The sequence below is a fragment of the Dunckerocampus dactyliophorus genome, chromosome 15 (assembly GCF_027744805.1).
Source record: "Dunckerocampus dactyliophorus isolate RoL2022-P2 chromosome 15, RoL_Ddac_1.1, whole genome shotgun sequence".
Taxonomy (NCBI): Eukaryota; Metazoa; Chordata; class Actinopteri; order Syngnathiformes; family Syngnathidae; genus Dunckerocampus; species Dunckerocampus dactyliophorus.
This window is the reverse complement of record NC_072833.1, coordinates 4787612-4804101: the sequence shown is the minus strand read 5'-3', so window position 1 is coordinate 4804101 and position 16490 is coordinate 4787612. Positions and strand designations below refer to the sequence as shown.

The 16490-nt window shown below is 43.3% G+C and overlaps 2 protein-coding genes across 2 annotated transcripts; one reads left to right on the top strand and one right to left on the bottom strand.

The window, feature by feature from the left end:
- The first annotated feature begins 355 nt into the window (after positions 1 to 355).
- On the top strand, positions 356 to 9668 carry atxn10 (ataxin 10). Its single transcript, XM_054753085.1, has 11 exons — positions 356 to 494; positions 911 to 1087; positions 1158 to 1240; positions 1319 to 1415; positions 1611 to 1775; positions 1859 to 1939; positions 2205 to 2361; positions 2423 to 2534; positions 2687 to 2871; positions 5124 to 5187; positions 6615 to 9668. Exons 1-11 carry the CDS (start codon positions 364 to 366, stop codon positions 6797 to 6799), a joined length of 1437 nt encoding a protein of 478 aa, XP_054609060.1. The 5' UTR covers positions 356 to 363; the 3' UTR covers positions 6800 to 9668.
- wnt7ba (wingless-type MMTV integration site family, member 7Ba) lies at positions 7843 to 15227 on the bottom strand. The gene is made up of 4 exons (XM_054753087.1): positions 14909 to 15227; positions 14302 to 14528; positions 10659 to 10930; positions 7843 to 9483 (listed from the first exon to the last, which is right to left on the bottom strand). The coding sequence occupies exons 1-4, from the start codon at positions 14989 to 14991 to the stop codon at positions 9004 to 9006; spliced, it is 1062 nt and encodes a 353-aa protein (XP_054609062.1). The 5' UTR covers positions 14992 to 15227; the 3' UTR covers positions 7843 to 9003.
- Between the last annotated feature and the right edge of the window lie 1263 nt (positions 15228 to 16490).

Here is a 16490-nt window from a genome sequence, read left to right as displayed (position 1 = left end):
CTAATTATACACTAACAAGTTGCAAAAGTGAAATTTGATTAATTTTAAAGACAAATGATCCACGATTGTTTTCACTGAACGCCTAGAAAAGGTAAAAACAATAGTACGTTTCATATGTGAATCAAGCTTGTAATGAATTGAATCAGTGGCGCATGATGTCTAACACCTAATTACATATTAACATGTTGCAAAAGTGAAATTGGATGAATTTTAAAGACAAATAATCCACGATTGTTTTCATTGAACGCCTAGAAAACTTAAAAACAGTAGCACATGTTTTGACTCCGCCCTCAAAGCTAAACCAACCAATGGACTTTTAAGATTACTTCCGGATGTCCCGCCCATACGCATGAAACAGGAAACATGGCAGCTACTCCTACCAACCCTGATGACATTTCAGTGTCTGTTGCTCGTATTTTGAATGAAAAACACTGCCCTGAACACTTACAAATCTTAAAAAATTTTACGACTGCGTTACGGGACCGGGATTACAGGTGAGGAGGAAGTGTTTTGTTGCGTTAGTAGTTGGAAACGGCGGTTGTTAGCTTGTTGCTAAGATAACTCCGCTGTTAGTTAATGGAACTGTATTGCTACACAGCTACCTTAGAAGTTGCTCAGCTCCTTTTGTTATCATATGCTTTGACTTGATGGATTAACCTCACTTTTAACACGTTGTGGGTCTTAAATGTCCTAAATATAGATATTGTTATGGTGTAAATTGTGATTTTACAACTATTTACCCCTAGCTAAGTGATAAGTACCGGAAACAAATTGTGTGTTTTTTACCAATAAAAAAATTAATCTGAATCTGACATTGTTATACTGACATCTCTCTGACAGTGTGGCAGGCATTGTTAACTGTTTACGTTGTACAGAACTATGACGTCATCCTGTTTTGCTCAACCTCCAGGGATTCTGTCGAAAGAGAGGCGTTCTCCAGTCTTCTCAAAGTCTTATCCAGGCTCTGTGAGGAGTTGCAAGCTTCCGGTGGCACAAATTGCAACCTAAAATTGCAGCTTACTGCTGAGTGCTTTCGAGCTCAGAGGAACTCCTGTGTGCAAAGTCCCCGCAATCAGTGCCTGCTCAGGTAAGGGTTGACATTACAGGTATGTCTTTATTTTCATATATTGCCACTTAAATGTGTTGTTTTCTTACAGGGAGCTTGGTTTTGTTGATGTTTCCCTCCGGCTATTGAGATTCCTGCACACAAATGCAAAGAGCCGGGATGGCGTCTTTGAGCGTAAGTCCTAAATATGTCATTGAATCCCAATGGTAACTTTTAATAGCTTTCTTGTATTATATTTTTTTTCCCCATCAGCTCTGCGTTGTGGGATCCAGTCTCTTGGTAATTTAGCTGTGGGGAACCAAGTGTGTAAAGAGGACATTTGGCGGCTAAGCTTTCCAGATCTCATCTTGTAAGTTAAAACAAGACACTTCATAGCAAGCACTCGAAATGGATAGGACTGTCAACTCAGCAGTCCTTCAGTCATAGTATCTGTATCAGAATGAGTAATATATAATGTAAAGGTTTTTTTAGCATCTTTTAACCACCTGGTTCTGACATAAAGACAAAAGACTAGTCTTAAACCTTTTTCTGTCATTGTGTGCAGGCAGCTGCTTAACGTTGATGATGAGAAGACTGTGAGTTACACCTCCATGGTGCTCCACACGTGCCTGGATGAAGCCAAGGCGGAGGAACTGTCCGAGCCGCAGAACATCCAGCTGGCGCTCAAGGTGATGGAGCTCTGCAGGACACAACCTGAGCTGGACTGGACGTAAGAGCGAGATGATTGGCAAGCAGACTTCAGTGGGAACTCTCAATGTAATTTTTAATGTGTATATTTATGTGAATCAACAGGGTCCTCATTGCAACTCAGCATTTTCTCACGTCTTCAGCTCTGGTTGAAAACATGTATGCTGCAATGTCGTCCTGTGAAAGGTAATATTTGTTCTTGTATCTATATGCCACTCTCACATGGCCCTAGGCCAGACTTGGCACACCTTTGTTCATATTAAATAGCATTTTTGACTGGTCACGTGCATGCCAAAGCAGCAGGTGGCGCCATAACATCCAAAGTCTTATCAAAATGCATTTCACGTTGAGCTCAATGCCAAAGCACACTAGCTACAATTAACACTACACCTGTTCCAGTGGTGTTCTTTATGCTCCACAACATAGAAGAAGTGCATTATTGTCTTTTCAGACTGACCCTGTTAGAGCTGATCTCGGCCCAGCTAAGTGGTGACGAGTCCCAAAATTGTGGCGTCCCTCCCAACGTGGCTTGCTTCCTCGCCTCTTCCTTCCAGAAAGGCTGCGGAGCCGTGTTGACCCTTGCCACTGGCTCTGCCTCCAGCGATGAGGTGCATCAAGTAATACCTCTCTGGAAGAGTCCGTATAAACTGCGCATTCTCTCATCTGCAGGTCCTGCAGGAGGTGCTGACAGTGATCAGTCTTCTTGACGTGCTATGCGAGATGACCTCCCACCAAGCGCAGTTCCTACAGGACCAACCGGACCTTTTAGTGACGACTGTAGGTAAATCAAACCACATAAAACTCCCTGAACGGGTCAACACAAGCGTGGCCCCTCCTGTGATGGAGGTGTGATGACATAAACCAGCTCACATTCCTGCGCCATCATCAATAAAACACAAGTTAAGTGTCTCCTGTTCTTCATCTTCTCCGCAGAACTCCTAAAGCAGGTCCATGCCATCGGAAAGGCTAGCAAGAACATTTTCAGCTCGGCTCAGAATTTCTCCTCCTCCAACGAAGAGGACAACACTTTTTCCCACTCACCTGTCATCAGTTTTAAGGCTCACCTCATCAGGCTGATTGGAAACCTGTGTTACACCCACACCATCAACCAGAACAAGGTTTGAAGTAGATACTGTAGATGGATAGATACTCTGGTGGCTTAAGGGGAGTGCCCAAATTCAATAGTAACATTGTCACAAATCAATGTGCAGCCAATCACTGCCACCCATACGTTATACCAGGGGTGCACATTACGTCAATTGCGAGCTACCGGTTGATTGCATAAACGTCTCTTTGTAGATGTCATATGACATCAGTCAGCTGACATTAACTTGATAATTTTGCCGGCCTAAATATGCCAATTTGCCATGAGCATGCGTGTCTGTTTTTTTTGTCTCTCGCCTCCAAACAGACGGGAAGATGATTTTCTGTGTTTACAGTAGGAGGTAGATCTTTGGGACCCCCGCGGGACCCCCCTTTCAGAAAACAGTAAAAGGACGTTTTGCTGCATGCTTTGAATGGGGAAAAGTATAGCCATCTGGTGGACAAATATAAAAATGTACAATGAGTCCAAGTTGAAATTAAGACAAATCAAAAATGAGTGTTACATTTTTAATAGGGCATTTTTATGTTGTAGAAAATGTTTTTGCCATTTTAGGCACATTTATAACACACAGAGATTAATGAACAAAAAGTAAAATAAATATCCTCTGGCACATCCGACCTTCAACGCAGCCAAAATGGCTGGAAAACCCCCCCTGAATGGTACTAAATGGACTAGGACCTCTTAAGGCAGGGGTGTCCAAACCTTTTCCACTGAGGGTGTCATACAGGGAAACTGAAGGATGATGGGGGCCACTTTGATACATTTTGTACATTTAAAGATACTAAAACCAATCCACTGTAGGTCAAAACATATGCTAAGCAATCTAAGAAAACATCAGCACAATAGCTTTGTGTTGTAGGTGACAAAGCAAATAAGTGTAATATTCAATAATATATCTCATTAATAATGAATTTGTGTTGTTTTTAGAATATGCCGACAACCGATTAAGAACACGCTGCGGGATGCAAATGGCCCCTGAGCCGCACTTTGGACCCCCCCCCGTCTTTAGGGTTAAAGCCTTGCCGTGTGGCAGGGACATTAACCTTAATGGTAAAAATCATACTGAAGTAGAAGGTTTTTATTCATCTCCATGCCTACTGTGAGAGCCCCTCTCAAACAGGATCCGGGAACTACATTTTGCCCTGTTTTTAGTCCTTTGTGCTTCAGTGCCTTATTGTTTTACAGTGCAAGCAAGAGACAGACTGGCGTATCAAACCGCACAAGTGGACGACGACGGAGAGGAAATGAGTTGGTCCTAACTGGGCGCGTTCCCGTCCGTACAAAGCATGTTCTTTCAGCCCAGCACTCTTGTTTCTCACTGAGCCCACTACCGCCACCGCGATTTTATCAGTTTGCCTTCATCGCCCGCTGTCGGCATCTCAGTTGTCACATCAAGATAAATATTACAGCGGTCGGGGAGGAGCTAGCGTCTGCCTGCGCCGCAGTATAGGCTCAGTCGCCTTTAATAGGAAGCGATTGTTGGAATGCTTGTGGGATGGACACCCTCGCCTGGCCTCTCTGTAATATTTATGGATGCTGATCTGTGGTCTGTCATTGGTCAGAAATCACCCCGTATCTGTTTTCACCAAGATCCCTTCCAGTAAACCGCATTTTACTGTGTTCACCTTTGGGACAGATTGTAACATAAGATGTCCTCGCTAAGTGCAGAACTGGATGCACACAAAGCTCCAGTCTGGTTGCTTACGATCCTGTTTGTTCTCCTTTTTGACAACACAAACACCGCTATTAGTTCTGGCTCTCCCTGCAGTGTGTTTGGAAATTAACCACCGTGACAAGTGGAGGTCAGTGGCAAACAGATACAATAATTGAGCTTATGGGCGCAAATAAATGATAAGAAGCAGATGATGCTGTTGTGACACGGCTCAGGCGAAGCCACAACTATGCTGCTGCTTCAAATTTCCCCTCGTAGGTATTATTTGCCTTTAAATAATCACACGGAATTTTTAAACACAGGCTTTATTTTCTCACTTATTATAAGAGACAAAAACATTGGTTGGGTTCGGCGTGCAACAGCTGCAAAACAATTCAAGAAGTTTTAACAAACATAAAAGACAATAGAAACATGTTTGAAGAAAATACAAATGTTATTAGCGGATTGAATTTGAGCTTATTTGAAGCTACTAAAGCAAGTCATGATTGTCCCATATCAAAAATATCTACAAGGTATAGTAGAAACAGGGAGCAAATAAACCAATTTGGTTTAGCATTGAACACTACACTGAATGCATACGTGTTTTTCTGCAGGTCAGAGAACTGGAAGGCATCCCCCTCATTCTGGACAACTGCAACATAGATAGCAACAACCCATGTATCCTTTGCTAAGAGCATTTTAGGCAAGGCAAGTTTATTTAGCAACATGGTAATTCAAAGGGCTTTACAGAAAAGAAGGCAGGAAATGACTTCATAAAACATAGTCTTTCTAAAGTCATTACATAAAATCATTGAATAAAACATAAAAGTTAAAGTGAATTCAAAAGTGAAGAGTGCAGAGAAAATCCTTTCAGTTGTCATATGCACAGCTGAATGGAAGTGTTTTCAGCCTGGATTTGAACGCTGCCAAAGTTGAGGGTTGTCTCTCATTTTCTGGAAGACTGTTCCAGATTTTGGCAGCATAAAACTGAAATGCAGCCTCACCGTGTTTAGTCCTGACTCTGGGCACCCGCCGGAGACCGAGATGGTTTATATGGTGCTAACATGTCAGAGATGTACTTTTGCGCAAGACCGTGAAAAGACTTGTACACGAGCAGAGCTTTTTTAAAGTCTATTCCCTGAGCGACAGGAAGCCAGCGCAAAGACCTGGCCACTGGGCTAATACGATCATATTTCCTGGTTTTCTTGCCAGGACTCGAGCAGCAGCATTCTGGACGTACTGCAACTGTTTTTAGTATCGTCTATGCTGACATTCTTACTATATTTTGTAGTTTTAGCATAAAATTTGAAAATCCAACATCAAATCTATTAATAAAATGCAACTATTTTTGGATTAAGGTGGTGCCTTGGTTAACGTCATTAAGCCTCTCCAGAAGGTCCGGCTCAAACCAAAACGGACTCTAACCAAAGCAAATTTTCCCATGGAAAATAATGTGAATCCGTTCCAGAAACACAAAAATTGTGTTAAAAATTTGAACACAAAACACATTTTATAGAAAATTATTGTAGTTTTTCATGCAGAAAGCGATGCAAAAATAATGACAAATGAATGCGCAGCTGAACATTTAACATCACTTTTATGTAGTTTTGTTGGAAAACTGCCACCCACAAAACCATCAATTAACAAAAAAACAAACAAACGCTGGCAAAAACATAACCTTCTTGGCCGACTTATAACACCAAATTAACACATTCTACTGCAACCACAATTGGCAAAAATGTAAAAAAAAAAAAAAAAAAAAAATCAAACTAAACTAACTTTTTAAATTTTTATTTATTTATTTATTTATATTTTTTTTACTTTATTGGTAATTTGGAGTGCATGAGAAAGTGGAAAGGAAAATGTAGCTCTCTTTGACACATGGTCATTTATGAATAGGTATACCGGACAACATGGCAGCATCAGAGCCAATGTTGTAATAGCGGTAAGGAGCAAACTGCTCAGCCAGCATTCATAGCGCTGATGAGTCATCAGGATGGTAATGTCGACGTTTATTGACCCGGTGCTAATTAGAAACTCATCTGCTGCTAATTGAAGCATTTGCGGTATGTCTTGAATGTAATAACCTTAACCAACACGTCCAGTCATCAGTCAGTGGTCAATCTTCGCAATCCGGAACCTCTTGGAGCACAACACGAAGAATCAGGAGCTGGTGGCCTCACTGGAACAACGAGGACCTGCCGAGTATTCCGCGCTCAGGGAATTGGGCTTCCAGGTGGAGGAGAGAGATGGCAGTTTGCTGCTTAAACCAGTCAGAAAGGATGCATGACCTCGGCCCAGGTTTTAATGTGAACAAAATAGGGAGGAATCATGAACATGCTTCCAGTAATGCTATCCACTACCTTAACAACACTATAGCACTTATAGGGCTTCTCCGCGCAGACAGTATTAAAGGTGCACAGGCTCTCCCTGCCGGAAAAGCTAAGCTTTAGGACCTCTTCTATTGTCTCGCCCCAAATTCTGGGAAATGAATAGAGGCCTCGCTTGTACCAATTGGCAAAGCTAATTCTTTGTGCTGTAATCCAAAGACAAATAACTCCACAGTGTCCAGGCTTTTCTTTTGGAGAATCTAATCTCTCCATCAGGGTTAAATACCATGCAGAATCACATTGACTTCTGCAGTAAATGAATGAATGAATGTAATACGTAATATATAAACATAGTAATGTTGCCTCTATTGGGTGCTCATAATCCAAATTTAACGCACTGTATTGTAGAGCAATGCTGCGTCAAAGGGCTTAAGACATTCAATCTAGCTATTTGAGTTCTTTACACCTTCACCTTGTCTGTTTAAGTTACACCGCACTTCTTTCCTTCAGCTTTAGTCAACAGAACCTATCATTTGCTTTTCTTCTGGTGATTAGTGGTAGTGTCAGAAGCTGAACAGTGCTGACACCTCAACAATGTGGCGCTTTTCAGGCCTGCCACACCCTGTTTTTTAAATGACAAGATGCACTGAAACAATCAACCGGACTCTCCCCTCAATCCGCCGCCATGGTGGAGGGAGCTTATATGGTTCCGGTCCCCAAGGATTTCAGACAGCTAACAAAACAGTGGTTACTTGCGCTCCAGCGGCTGGCTGCAATGCTTTTGAGCCTGACAGGAAAAAGGCTGTGCGAGTCAGCCAGGGTCTGAATGAGGCAGCATGGCCACGGCCGTTTGGTCACCTCCACACATTACTCTGGGCTTTACCATATCAGCGTTTTATACCACATCGTGTTCCTGTCTCCCAGATACAAAATACTTTATTGGGCTTAATAAACATTTGTTTGCGACACAAAACATTTTGTATGACTTTATTTAAGCCAAGAATGTAACATAAAACACATATTGGGGAGATGACTAGTAGAAACACTGTGATGCAAGCTTGGTTTCTGGGCTACCTAAATAAAAACTATTTACAAGAATAGAAATCGCAAATAATTTAAAGCTCTCAAAAGGCACAATAGTAAACACTATTTTAGTAAACACCTTTTCAATGGTGACGCTCTTTCCCCCATGTATAAATGACATAAAGTGCCACGTTCTTCATATAAAAATATACTCTTCAAATTGTTCTGTAAGTTCGACAATGGGTGATGGACCAAAAATAGCTGCTGTGTGGTTAAGACACATGCCATCCACCCAGGCGGGCTTAAACCGCGCTTTTGTGTGCGCCATTCATGGGAATGCTCGCTGTATTCCAACCTGGTCGTAGCAAACAAAACAATGAACACAGTCGGGGATGGAAAGTGCCGTTCACACTCAAGCTTGAAGGCTAAAAATAGAACTGCCATACCTCATGCTTAATCAATAGCTTAATACAGGGGTGTCCAAACTTTTTCAACAAGGACCACATACACAAAAATTGAAGGATGCACAGGGCCACATTGATACATGCTAAAACCAGTCCAATATCATGTTGGTCAGTGTATGCTAAGCTATCTGAACAAAACATCAACATATTAGCGTTGTGTTATGGGTGGCAAAGCAAATTAGTATAATATGGAATTATAGATCTCATTAAGGATTTTATTGTATTTTTAAAATATGCATGGGACCAATCAAAAAGAAGTTGTAGGACAAATATTGCCCCCTGGCTTACTATGTGACAGGCTACACGTAATGGCTGCAAATGGCAGATTTGACTATTTCATCCACTTTGCATCAACAAAGAAGAAAAAGGTGAGTTGTTGTTTCCACCCACTATGAGTCTAACATAAATATTTAGTTGTCATTTCAGTGTTCAAACAGAATACAGTGCGAGTCATATTCTAGCTTTTGACCATTTGCATGATCACAGAATTATTTGCCTTCTGTCTGTGACATTTTTTCATTTGCCTTTTAAAAACAAATCCTTTCTCTTGCAGGATGCTTCAGACCAGCAACTCCAGTCTAAAGTCGTCCTTAACCATCCTCTGTAAAGAATTTCAAATAGGATGTCAAAATGTGCAAAATCTTGAATAAATACTTCCTTTTCCTCCTTCTCCCGCTCTACTTGCAGGTGAAAATCTCAGATTTCTCACTGCAGGTGTTGCATTTGACAAAGCAGCACCAGTGGAATTTGCAGTTGCACTGCCAGACCCTCGTGTAGTGGTGCAAGTTGTACCCCCTGCCGCAGCACATCACGTTGCAGCCGTCCGTTTGCGCCGAGGTGCCGTTGCACAGTCTACCCCGCGTACCCGTGCTCCCAGTGGCCCTGTCCTCCTCGCAGTAGTTGGGCGAGCGCTCCAGGTACACCAAATCGGTGTCGGGGGGCTTCTGGTAGCCCCGACCCTCTTTGAGGCGCAGAAAGGAAGGTTGGCGGAGACGGGAAGCGTGGACCGGCTCGACTTGAACGGCAGCGCTGTAACGCTCCTTTAGCAGGTAACCGATCTCTCTGAACTTTGGGAGGGTGATCCAGCAGGTCTTAGTAGTGCAGGAACCAGACACGCCATGACACTTGCACTCCAGCTTCATCCTTTCTTCAAGGATCTGACAACAGAGAGAGTGTCGTCAGTGTATAGCTTGTATCACGGTCGCTGATAACTACTGTGTCTGGACACACTTTACAATGATGTACACAAAAATACAGTAGTTATTGAGGAACTAATAGAGAACTAATGACTAAGGCATATAAATTTAGACTAGTTACTGAGGAACTAAGGCACATACATTTAGAGTAGTTACTGAGGAACTACTGAAGAACTGAGTAACTAATGAGTAGTGGTTAGTGTTAGGTAGGTTCCTTCCTCATTAACTACTGTAATTTTGTGTACCTTATTGTAAAGTGTTACCCTGTGTCTTGCCTACAATCAAGCATGGTGGTGGTAGTGTCATGGTCTGGGGCTGCATGAGTGCTGCTGGCACCGAAGAGCTGAGGTTCACCGAGAGAAACATGAATGCCAACATGTACTGTGACATTGTGAAGCAGAAACTGGGCCGCGTGGCAGTTTCCCAGCATGATAAGGAGCCCAAACACACCTCCAAGATGACAAGTGCCTTTGCTAACGAAGCTGGAGGTTTGACCTGGACCTAATTGAGCACCTGTGCGGCATCCTCAAACGGAAGGAAGGAAGTTGGAGGAGCACAAGGTGTCCAACATCCACCAGCTCCACCAGTGATGTCATCTTGGACGAGTGGAAGAGGATTGCAGTAACAACCTGTGCAGCTCTGGTGAATTCCACGCCCGAGAGGATAAAGACGGTGCTCGAAAACAATGGTGCTCACGCGAGATATTCACATTTTGGAAACGATTTTGAGATGTTCACTGTGAGGTGGACTCACTTGTGTTGCCAGTTGTGTCACAGAACATGTTGGAATTCATGTTTCCCTTATTGAACCGCAGCTCTCATACAACCAGACCATGACACTTCCACCACCATGCTTGACTCCAGGCAAGATACAATTATCTTGGTACTCACACACTTGTTAATAGTAAATCTACACTACTGAGTACTCTATGAAGTATAGTAATTTCTCTAGTATTGTCCATTCAGAAGATATCATAAAATTGTTGATGAAATGTGGGACACAATAATAATACATTCATTTTGCCAGGCAGGACTGTTTGGAAGGGTGTGTATTTTTTGCTTTTCCATTGCCACAAAGTTGTAACGAGTGCCAAATCATTTTTGTCACCCCCCTGTTGTGCACATTGATCCGTTTACCTTCCGGCCTGCCTCGTTGTTGTGCAGGTTCATCAGCCGCCGGGCGTTTTTCTTAATCTCTCGGGCGTCCACGAAGCGCCGCGAGAACTCCACGCCATACTTGACGTCGGCCGAGCAGCCCCCCCACTTCCAGCCCTGCTCGCGGTCATGATAGCCCTGCTTGTCACGGTCGCAGCCGCACTGGCTCAGGTTGCCCTGGCTGCAGGCTGTGGTCACCGCGTGGGCCACGCCGGCTGCTGTGATGGCGTACGTAAAGGCGGCTTCTCGGCTACCTGGAAAAATAAAGTATTGTATTGAGCTGAATAGAAGACATGTTTTTTAAGCCTGAATCGAAGGCAATAATGATTGTATTTTCAATATCAGTGATGGTAGGTTGCATAAAAAATGTAATACATCTTAGCTGCTTGACAATTGTTAGCATTATCTTAAGTCATAAGTCCTTTGTTGTTCGCTTTGAGACACTGTGCTGCGGCTGCAAGTCTCCTGGTCACTGGTGTGTGAGTGACAGGAAGAAAACCTGCCGCTTGGCGAGAAGTTCTTTGGCTCCACCTATTCATGTGTATGTATAAATCCAGACCCTGAATATCAGAAGACATGTCTTTTTCAGACTTTTTTTCTTGGTAAATCTTATAGTTGGGTCAATACGGTTAGGTGAACAGCCTCAATAGGAGTGCTGCTCTGGGTTGGTCCTCCATAATGGACTCGCTGCAACACTCAGAATGTGTCTTAGATTAGATGATGTCATCTGGATCGCAGCACCAGACTCCATGTAGCACTGACGGGTGCTGAAGGTTTTTAATTACTCATGATGCCGTAGGCCACCAGAACACCGTCATACCATCACGGATGCTGACTTTTCTAACTGGATATCAGGAAAGGATCTGGACGCTCCTCTGTAGCCAAGATTTCCAAAACCAATTTTGAAACACGGACTCGTCTGACCACAGCGGACTTTTCCACTTTGCGTCATCTCAGACAGCCCAGAACTGGCTTGTGGATGTTATTGATATATGGTTTTCCCTTTTGCGTGGTGTTTGTAGACGCAGTGACGAATTGCATTTACTTAGAACGCGTTTCCAAAGTGCTGCCAAGCCCAAGTAGTAATATCCTCGATGGACTGGTGTCAGTTTTTACATGCTGTGCTGTTGGGTTCTGCTTTACATGGGGTGATTTTTATGCATTCCCTGGATATTTTATGGATATTATGGTTTGCAGATGTGTAATCCCTAAATTCCTTCCAATTATTTCTTGAGAAATGTTGCCCACATCGTAAACCACTGGGCCTTTTCAAGGATACCCCTATATTGACCCCTGTTGTCCACAACGTCAGGCTGAAGTCATCAGCAGTTACGCTTCTGTTGTTGTCCAACCTTGAGGCAAACACAAGTGACATCTACTGGCTGACCAGCAGACTTGGATATGTTTTATGGTTTTCATCAATTGAATTTCTCACACATCTTAAATGTCTCGCTGTGTCTGTCTTAGGCGGTCCACATTGTTTTTGCAAGTGATACTACAGCGCCGAATCCGTCTGTGCTTCGAGCTTGACTGACATGTGCCCGTTTCTTTGCTGTGTCACCACTTGAAGTTGAGAATAAACACCCTCATATTTATGGCGTGCTGAGGTGCGGGGGAAATTAACTTACTGGCACCACGGTAGGTCTGTGTAACAGGATAGCCCCCCGCGCCAATCAGCGTAATGCGTGCGCTCAGTAGGCCGCGGTATTGATGCATGGCGTCTTGTGTATAGGAGAGATTCTAATGGCTCTCCTCCAACGTGACAAAGTGAAACCATCAGTCCTGTGGTTCCCCCCCTTCATCCATAACTAATAACAAACTCAAGTCCTCTCTCATCAGGCTAAATCTGTGCAATCCGGATATATTGTACAGGCGAATCTGCTCCCGCCGTGATTTGTTTGGATTGTACAGCAGTGCATTGTTGCCATCCAGCTGCCGGGCCTGACTTCAATTAGTGGTTAGCGTGATTCTCTGCGCTCTTTCTCAACGCTTAATGAGTTTAAAGGCCTGGTGGTCAAGCAAATGAAGTGCTACAGATTAAGCGACAGAAGAGAGCATGAATGGACAAAACTCGCTGGTGTTTTAGTTCTTTCGTGAGCTATGGTCCTCGAGAAAGGTTCTCCACGTGTCTCCAAGCTGGGCCCAAAGTGTAGTCTTATCCACTTTACACACCACAAAGTGAAAGGAAACATTTCCTCTTGACAAAAGGAAAGGAAGAAAGAAAGGGATCCAGATGTCTGTATCCCTGGAACAAAAGTGATGGCTCCCAGAACAGCGGGATTAAACGCGGGTCCAAAGCCGCAACAACACATATTCACATTGCAATGCAATTTATATATGGGTCTCACATGAGGGGGCTTCTGTGGGAAATAGAACTGGTTGAATCCCTTGTCTAGTTGGTGTTTCTTTGAAGGTGGAACACCCATATAGGGACAAAAGTTTGACAAATGTGTTGGAACTTTGTCAAAACGTCTTGCCTTTGTAATGTGAGCTACACCTGCGATGCTAAGTCACCTGGTACCCTACCCACATACCTGTACTGTACTTTTTGGGGTATACAGTGACTTGTCACTGGTGGTGGTACCATCAAAGGTACTGCTTTTATACCCTTGACTTTTACAAATTGGGGCCATTTTGGCCCCAGAACAGGTACATTCGGTTACCTTAAAATCCAATAAAGCGTACGTTACTGTAAATTGTACTTTCAGCGGTATACAGTAGCTTTCTACTTGGCTACCTTCAGATGTCCTGTTTTTTGCACCCTTGACTCTTGATTTTCACAAGTTGGAATATACCTGTGTCATGGATGCCAGCTGGTGCAGCTGTGCCAAAAGTACGTTTGTAAACCTCACATCCTGACGCCTTAGGAGTCGCGTTGGACATTGACTTGACACCTTGGGCTTTTAGCCCAATGGCGGGCGCTCTTGACTCTTATTCTGTGGACCCTGGTTTGAGCCTGAGCCAAAGGCAGGGCTGGGTGGACCAGGCAGGTTACACCTGGATCCTTTTTGTTCTTAGAAAAGGTACACACGATACCTTTGAATGTAGTAGTTAGCTCTATGGGGTACATTAGTGCTAACTGGACCTTTAGAGATTCTTTTCACTGCTGTGGTACACAAATGTACTACTCTTGTCACATGATTTGTACAAGTTGGGAATATATCTGAACCCTTTTTGGTCCTGGAACAGGTACGTACAGTTACCTTGAAATCCAATAAGACGTACATTTGTGTAGATTATACTTTTCAGAGTGTAGAATGGCTTGTTACTTGATTTTTACTAGTGGGAAATACACCTAGCCCCCTTTTGGCTCTGGAACAGGTACATACACTTACTTGCTATCCAATAAAGGTTACATTACCATAGATTGTACTTTTAGGGGTATACATTAGCTTCTTCATTCGGAGGTACACCCTCTAATGTACTGCTTTTGTGCTCTTGACACTTGACTTTTCCAATTTGTGAGTATAACTGGCTCCTTTTTGGCTGTAGAACAGGTAAATTTGAATTCTTTGTGCCCCCCTATTAGATTAAGGGCCATACATATTAATATAAAATAGACATATTACTGCGAATAATTTCTGTATGATCAAAAATCAAATCTGCAGGTGCAAAAGGGACTGACCTACTCTCAGCTCTTGTCCGAACACTGTCCTCTCGCCCAGGGCCGAGCAGTTCCACCGGCCGTACCGGAACTGGTACTGGCACTCGTCGATGCCCAGCTGGGCGCCTTCGCCAATGACAATGATGGCGTCCGGGCGGCTCTGACAAAGGGCTCGCTGACGGGGGGCCAGTCCTGGTATCTTGTTGCAGATGATGTTGGCGCCCAGAGCCACCACCGAAGACAATGTCCTACATACTCAGATCGACATAGTTTCAATGACAGAAAGATACGCAATATGCTTATCACTGTGATTTTCCGTCACTAATAATGTCATGAAAATGTTTGAAACTCTTCTCATACCATGCACTGCACATTACAGTAATGAACATATTATTACCACAACACTGTAATTAGGTTTCTGCGCTTGTATGCCAGTAAAAATGATAGTATGTAATTATAAAATCAGGGCACACTTAAATGTAGCTGACTAGGTATCACATTGCACATTACTTCCTTATGATCAACACCTGCGTCCTCCACTACAAATCCTGTGTATAATTTGCGCGTAAAACTCTTTTTTTTTCAATGCAAGTTGTTCAAAGTGATGTGTAAAGGAAAATGAGCGTACAGGTAGCTACCGCTGGTCAAGATGAGGAAGATCTGTGGGTAGTAGACGGACAGCAGCGCGCTGCGAGACGAGATGATGAGCATGGCTGCGCATTGAACGCAACTTTGTCTTCACTCCTTTAAAAAAAAAAAAAATCACCAAACAATCCGTTAAATAGAAGTCCGGGTGCCGTGTTTTTAAAGTACTCCACACTCCACTGGCGGTGCGCCGAGGGCGAGACGCTGCATCCCGAGGCCGAAGTGCACTCTCCCACCTGGGCTGCGAGAGTGCAGGGTGGGCGTGGTGGTGGTGCTGCTGGGTGGGTCCAGCCGTGTGCATCCAAAAGGGGCTATATTGTGGCAGTGGGTGTCTGGGAAATGAAGCTAAGGGATGGAGCAGCACAATCACCGTATCTCCACCCCTAACACATCCCATAGCACCTCTTTCTCTCCCCCCACATTTTCTCCCCCTGCCTCCCAAGTTACACGTTTTAATTTTGCAGTGATGGAGGCTAGTGATGCTCTGCTGCTGCCTCTTTATTTGCTGTGTTGATTGCAGTGTTGAAGGATAGAAAAGTCATAGCGATCAATTGCACTATTGTTATCAAAAGCATCAGTTATTATTGTTTTAGTTATTATGTTTTTGTAAAATCATATTTGTATTTATTTATTTTTACAATTTCAAGTACCGTATTTCGTACACCTGCACGCACATTATTAGGCAGAGATTGTGCTCGTTGGAGCTCATTTGTCTATTTAAAAAAAACACATTTCCGGTAAGATATGTCAAAATATGTTTTCTTTTAGGTGCTTTTTTTGTCTTTTAACGTCAAAAAGCAGGGGGTGAGAGGTCACATTTGTCCGCATGTGCGTTCGTCAGCATCTGTGCGCCCTCGTGTGGTGGTAAACGGGACAGAAACCGCCTCAGCAGATGCTGTAAATATTGACGCACTGCATGTAGAGGTTGTCTTTTTAGCCTCTTAAACGTACATTTCTCGCTGGTCTTTGCATTGCTCGTGCACGTGTTGTGTGTATGAGCACAAAAGGAGTAATTCCAGCTGCCTCCTTCTTTTAAAATGTATTTAACAATGTTATGCTGTGGTGGGACTGTTAAGCAAATAAGCAGAATTAGCGCTGGAGCTTCAAAGGATGAGCAGTTTTATTAGTTGGCCTCACAGAGGGCAAAGTGCAGATTTTATCCGTCGCTGTCTTGCATTCTGTAGACTGCACTATATAACCACAAGGGCGATGATATTAATGAATTGTGCCTGAGAGGATGTCTTTTTTTTTTTGTTTTAAGACTATTAATTTCATTTCTGGCAAACTGGCGACAGTAGAGAGCTGTGATTTGGTATTTAAACAAAACTATTTAAAAGATGAAATCTCAATGACTTTCACTCCGGGTAAGCCTCCGTTTAACCACAAGCCGGCTCTTTAAAAGTGTGCACTATTGTCTTGGCAGTTGCTTTGTAATATCTGCCTCTTGTATGTTTTTCAAAGGGCCGTACGGGAACACATACGTCGTCAAACAGGATATCAAATCAGTGATGAGAGTAGTCATAAAGCCTTAACGACTTCATGTCTGTTGAGCGTGTTGACAGAAG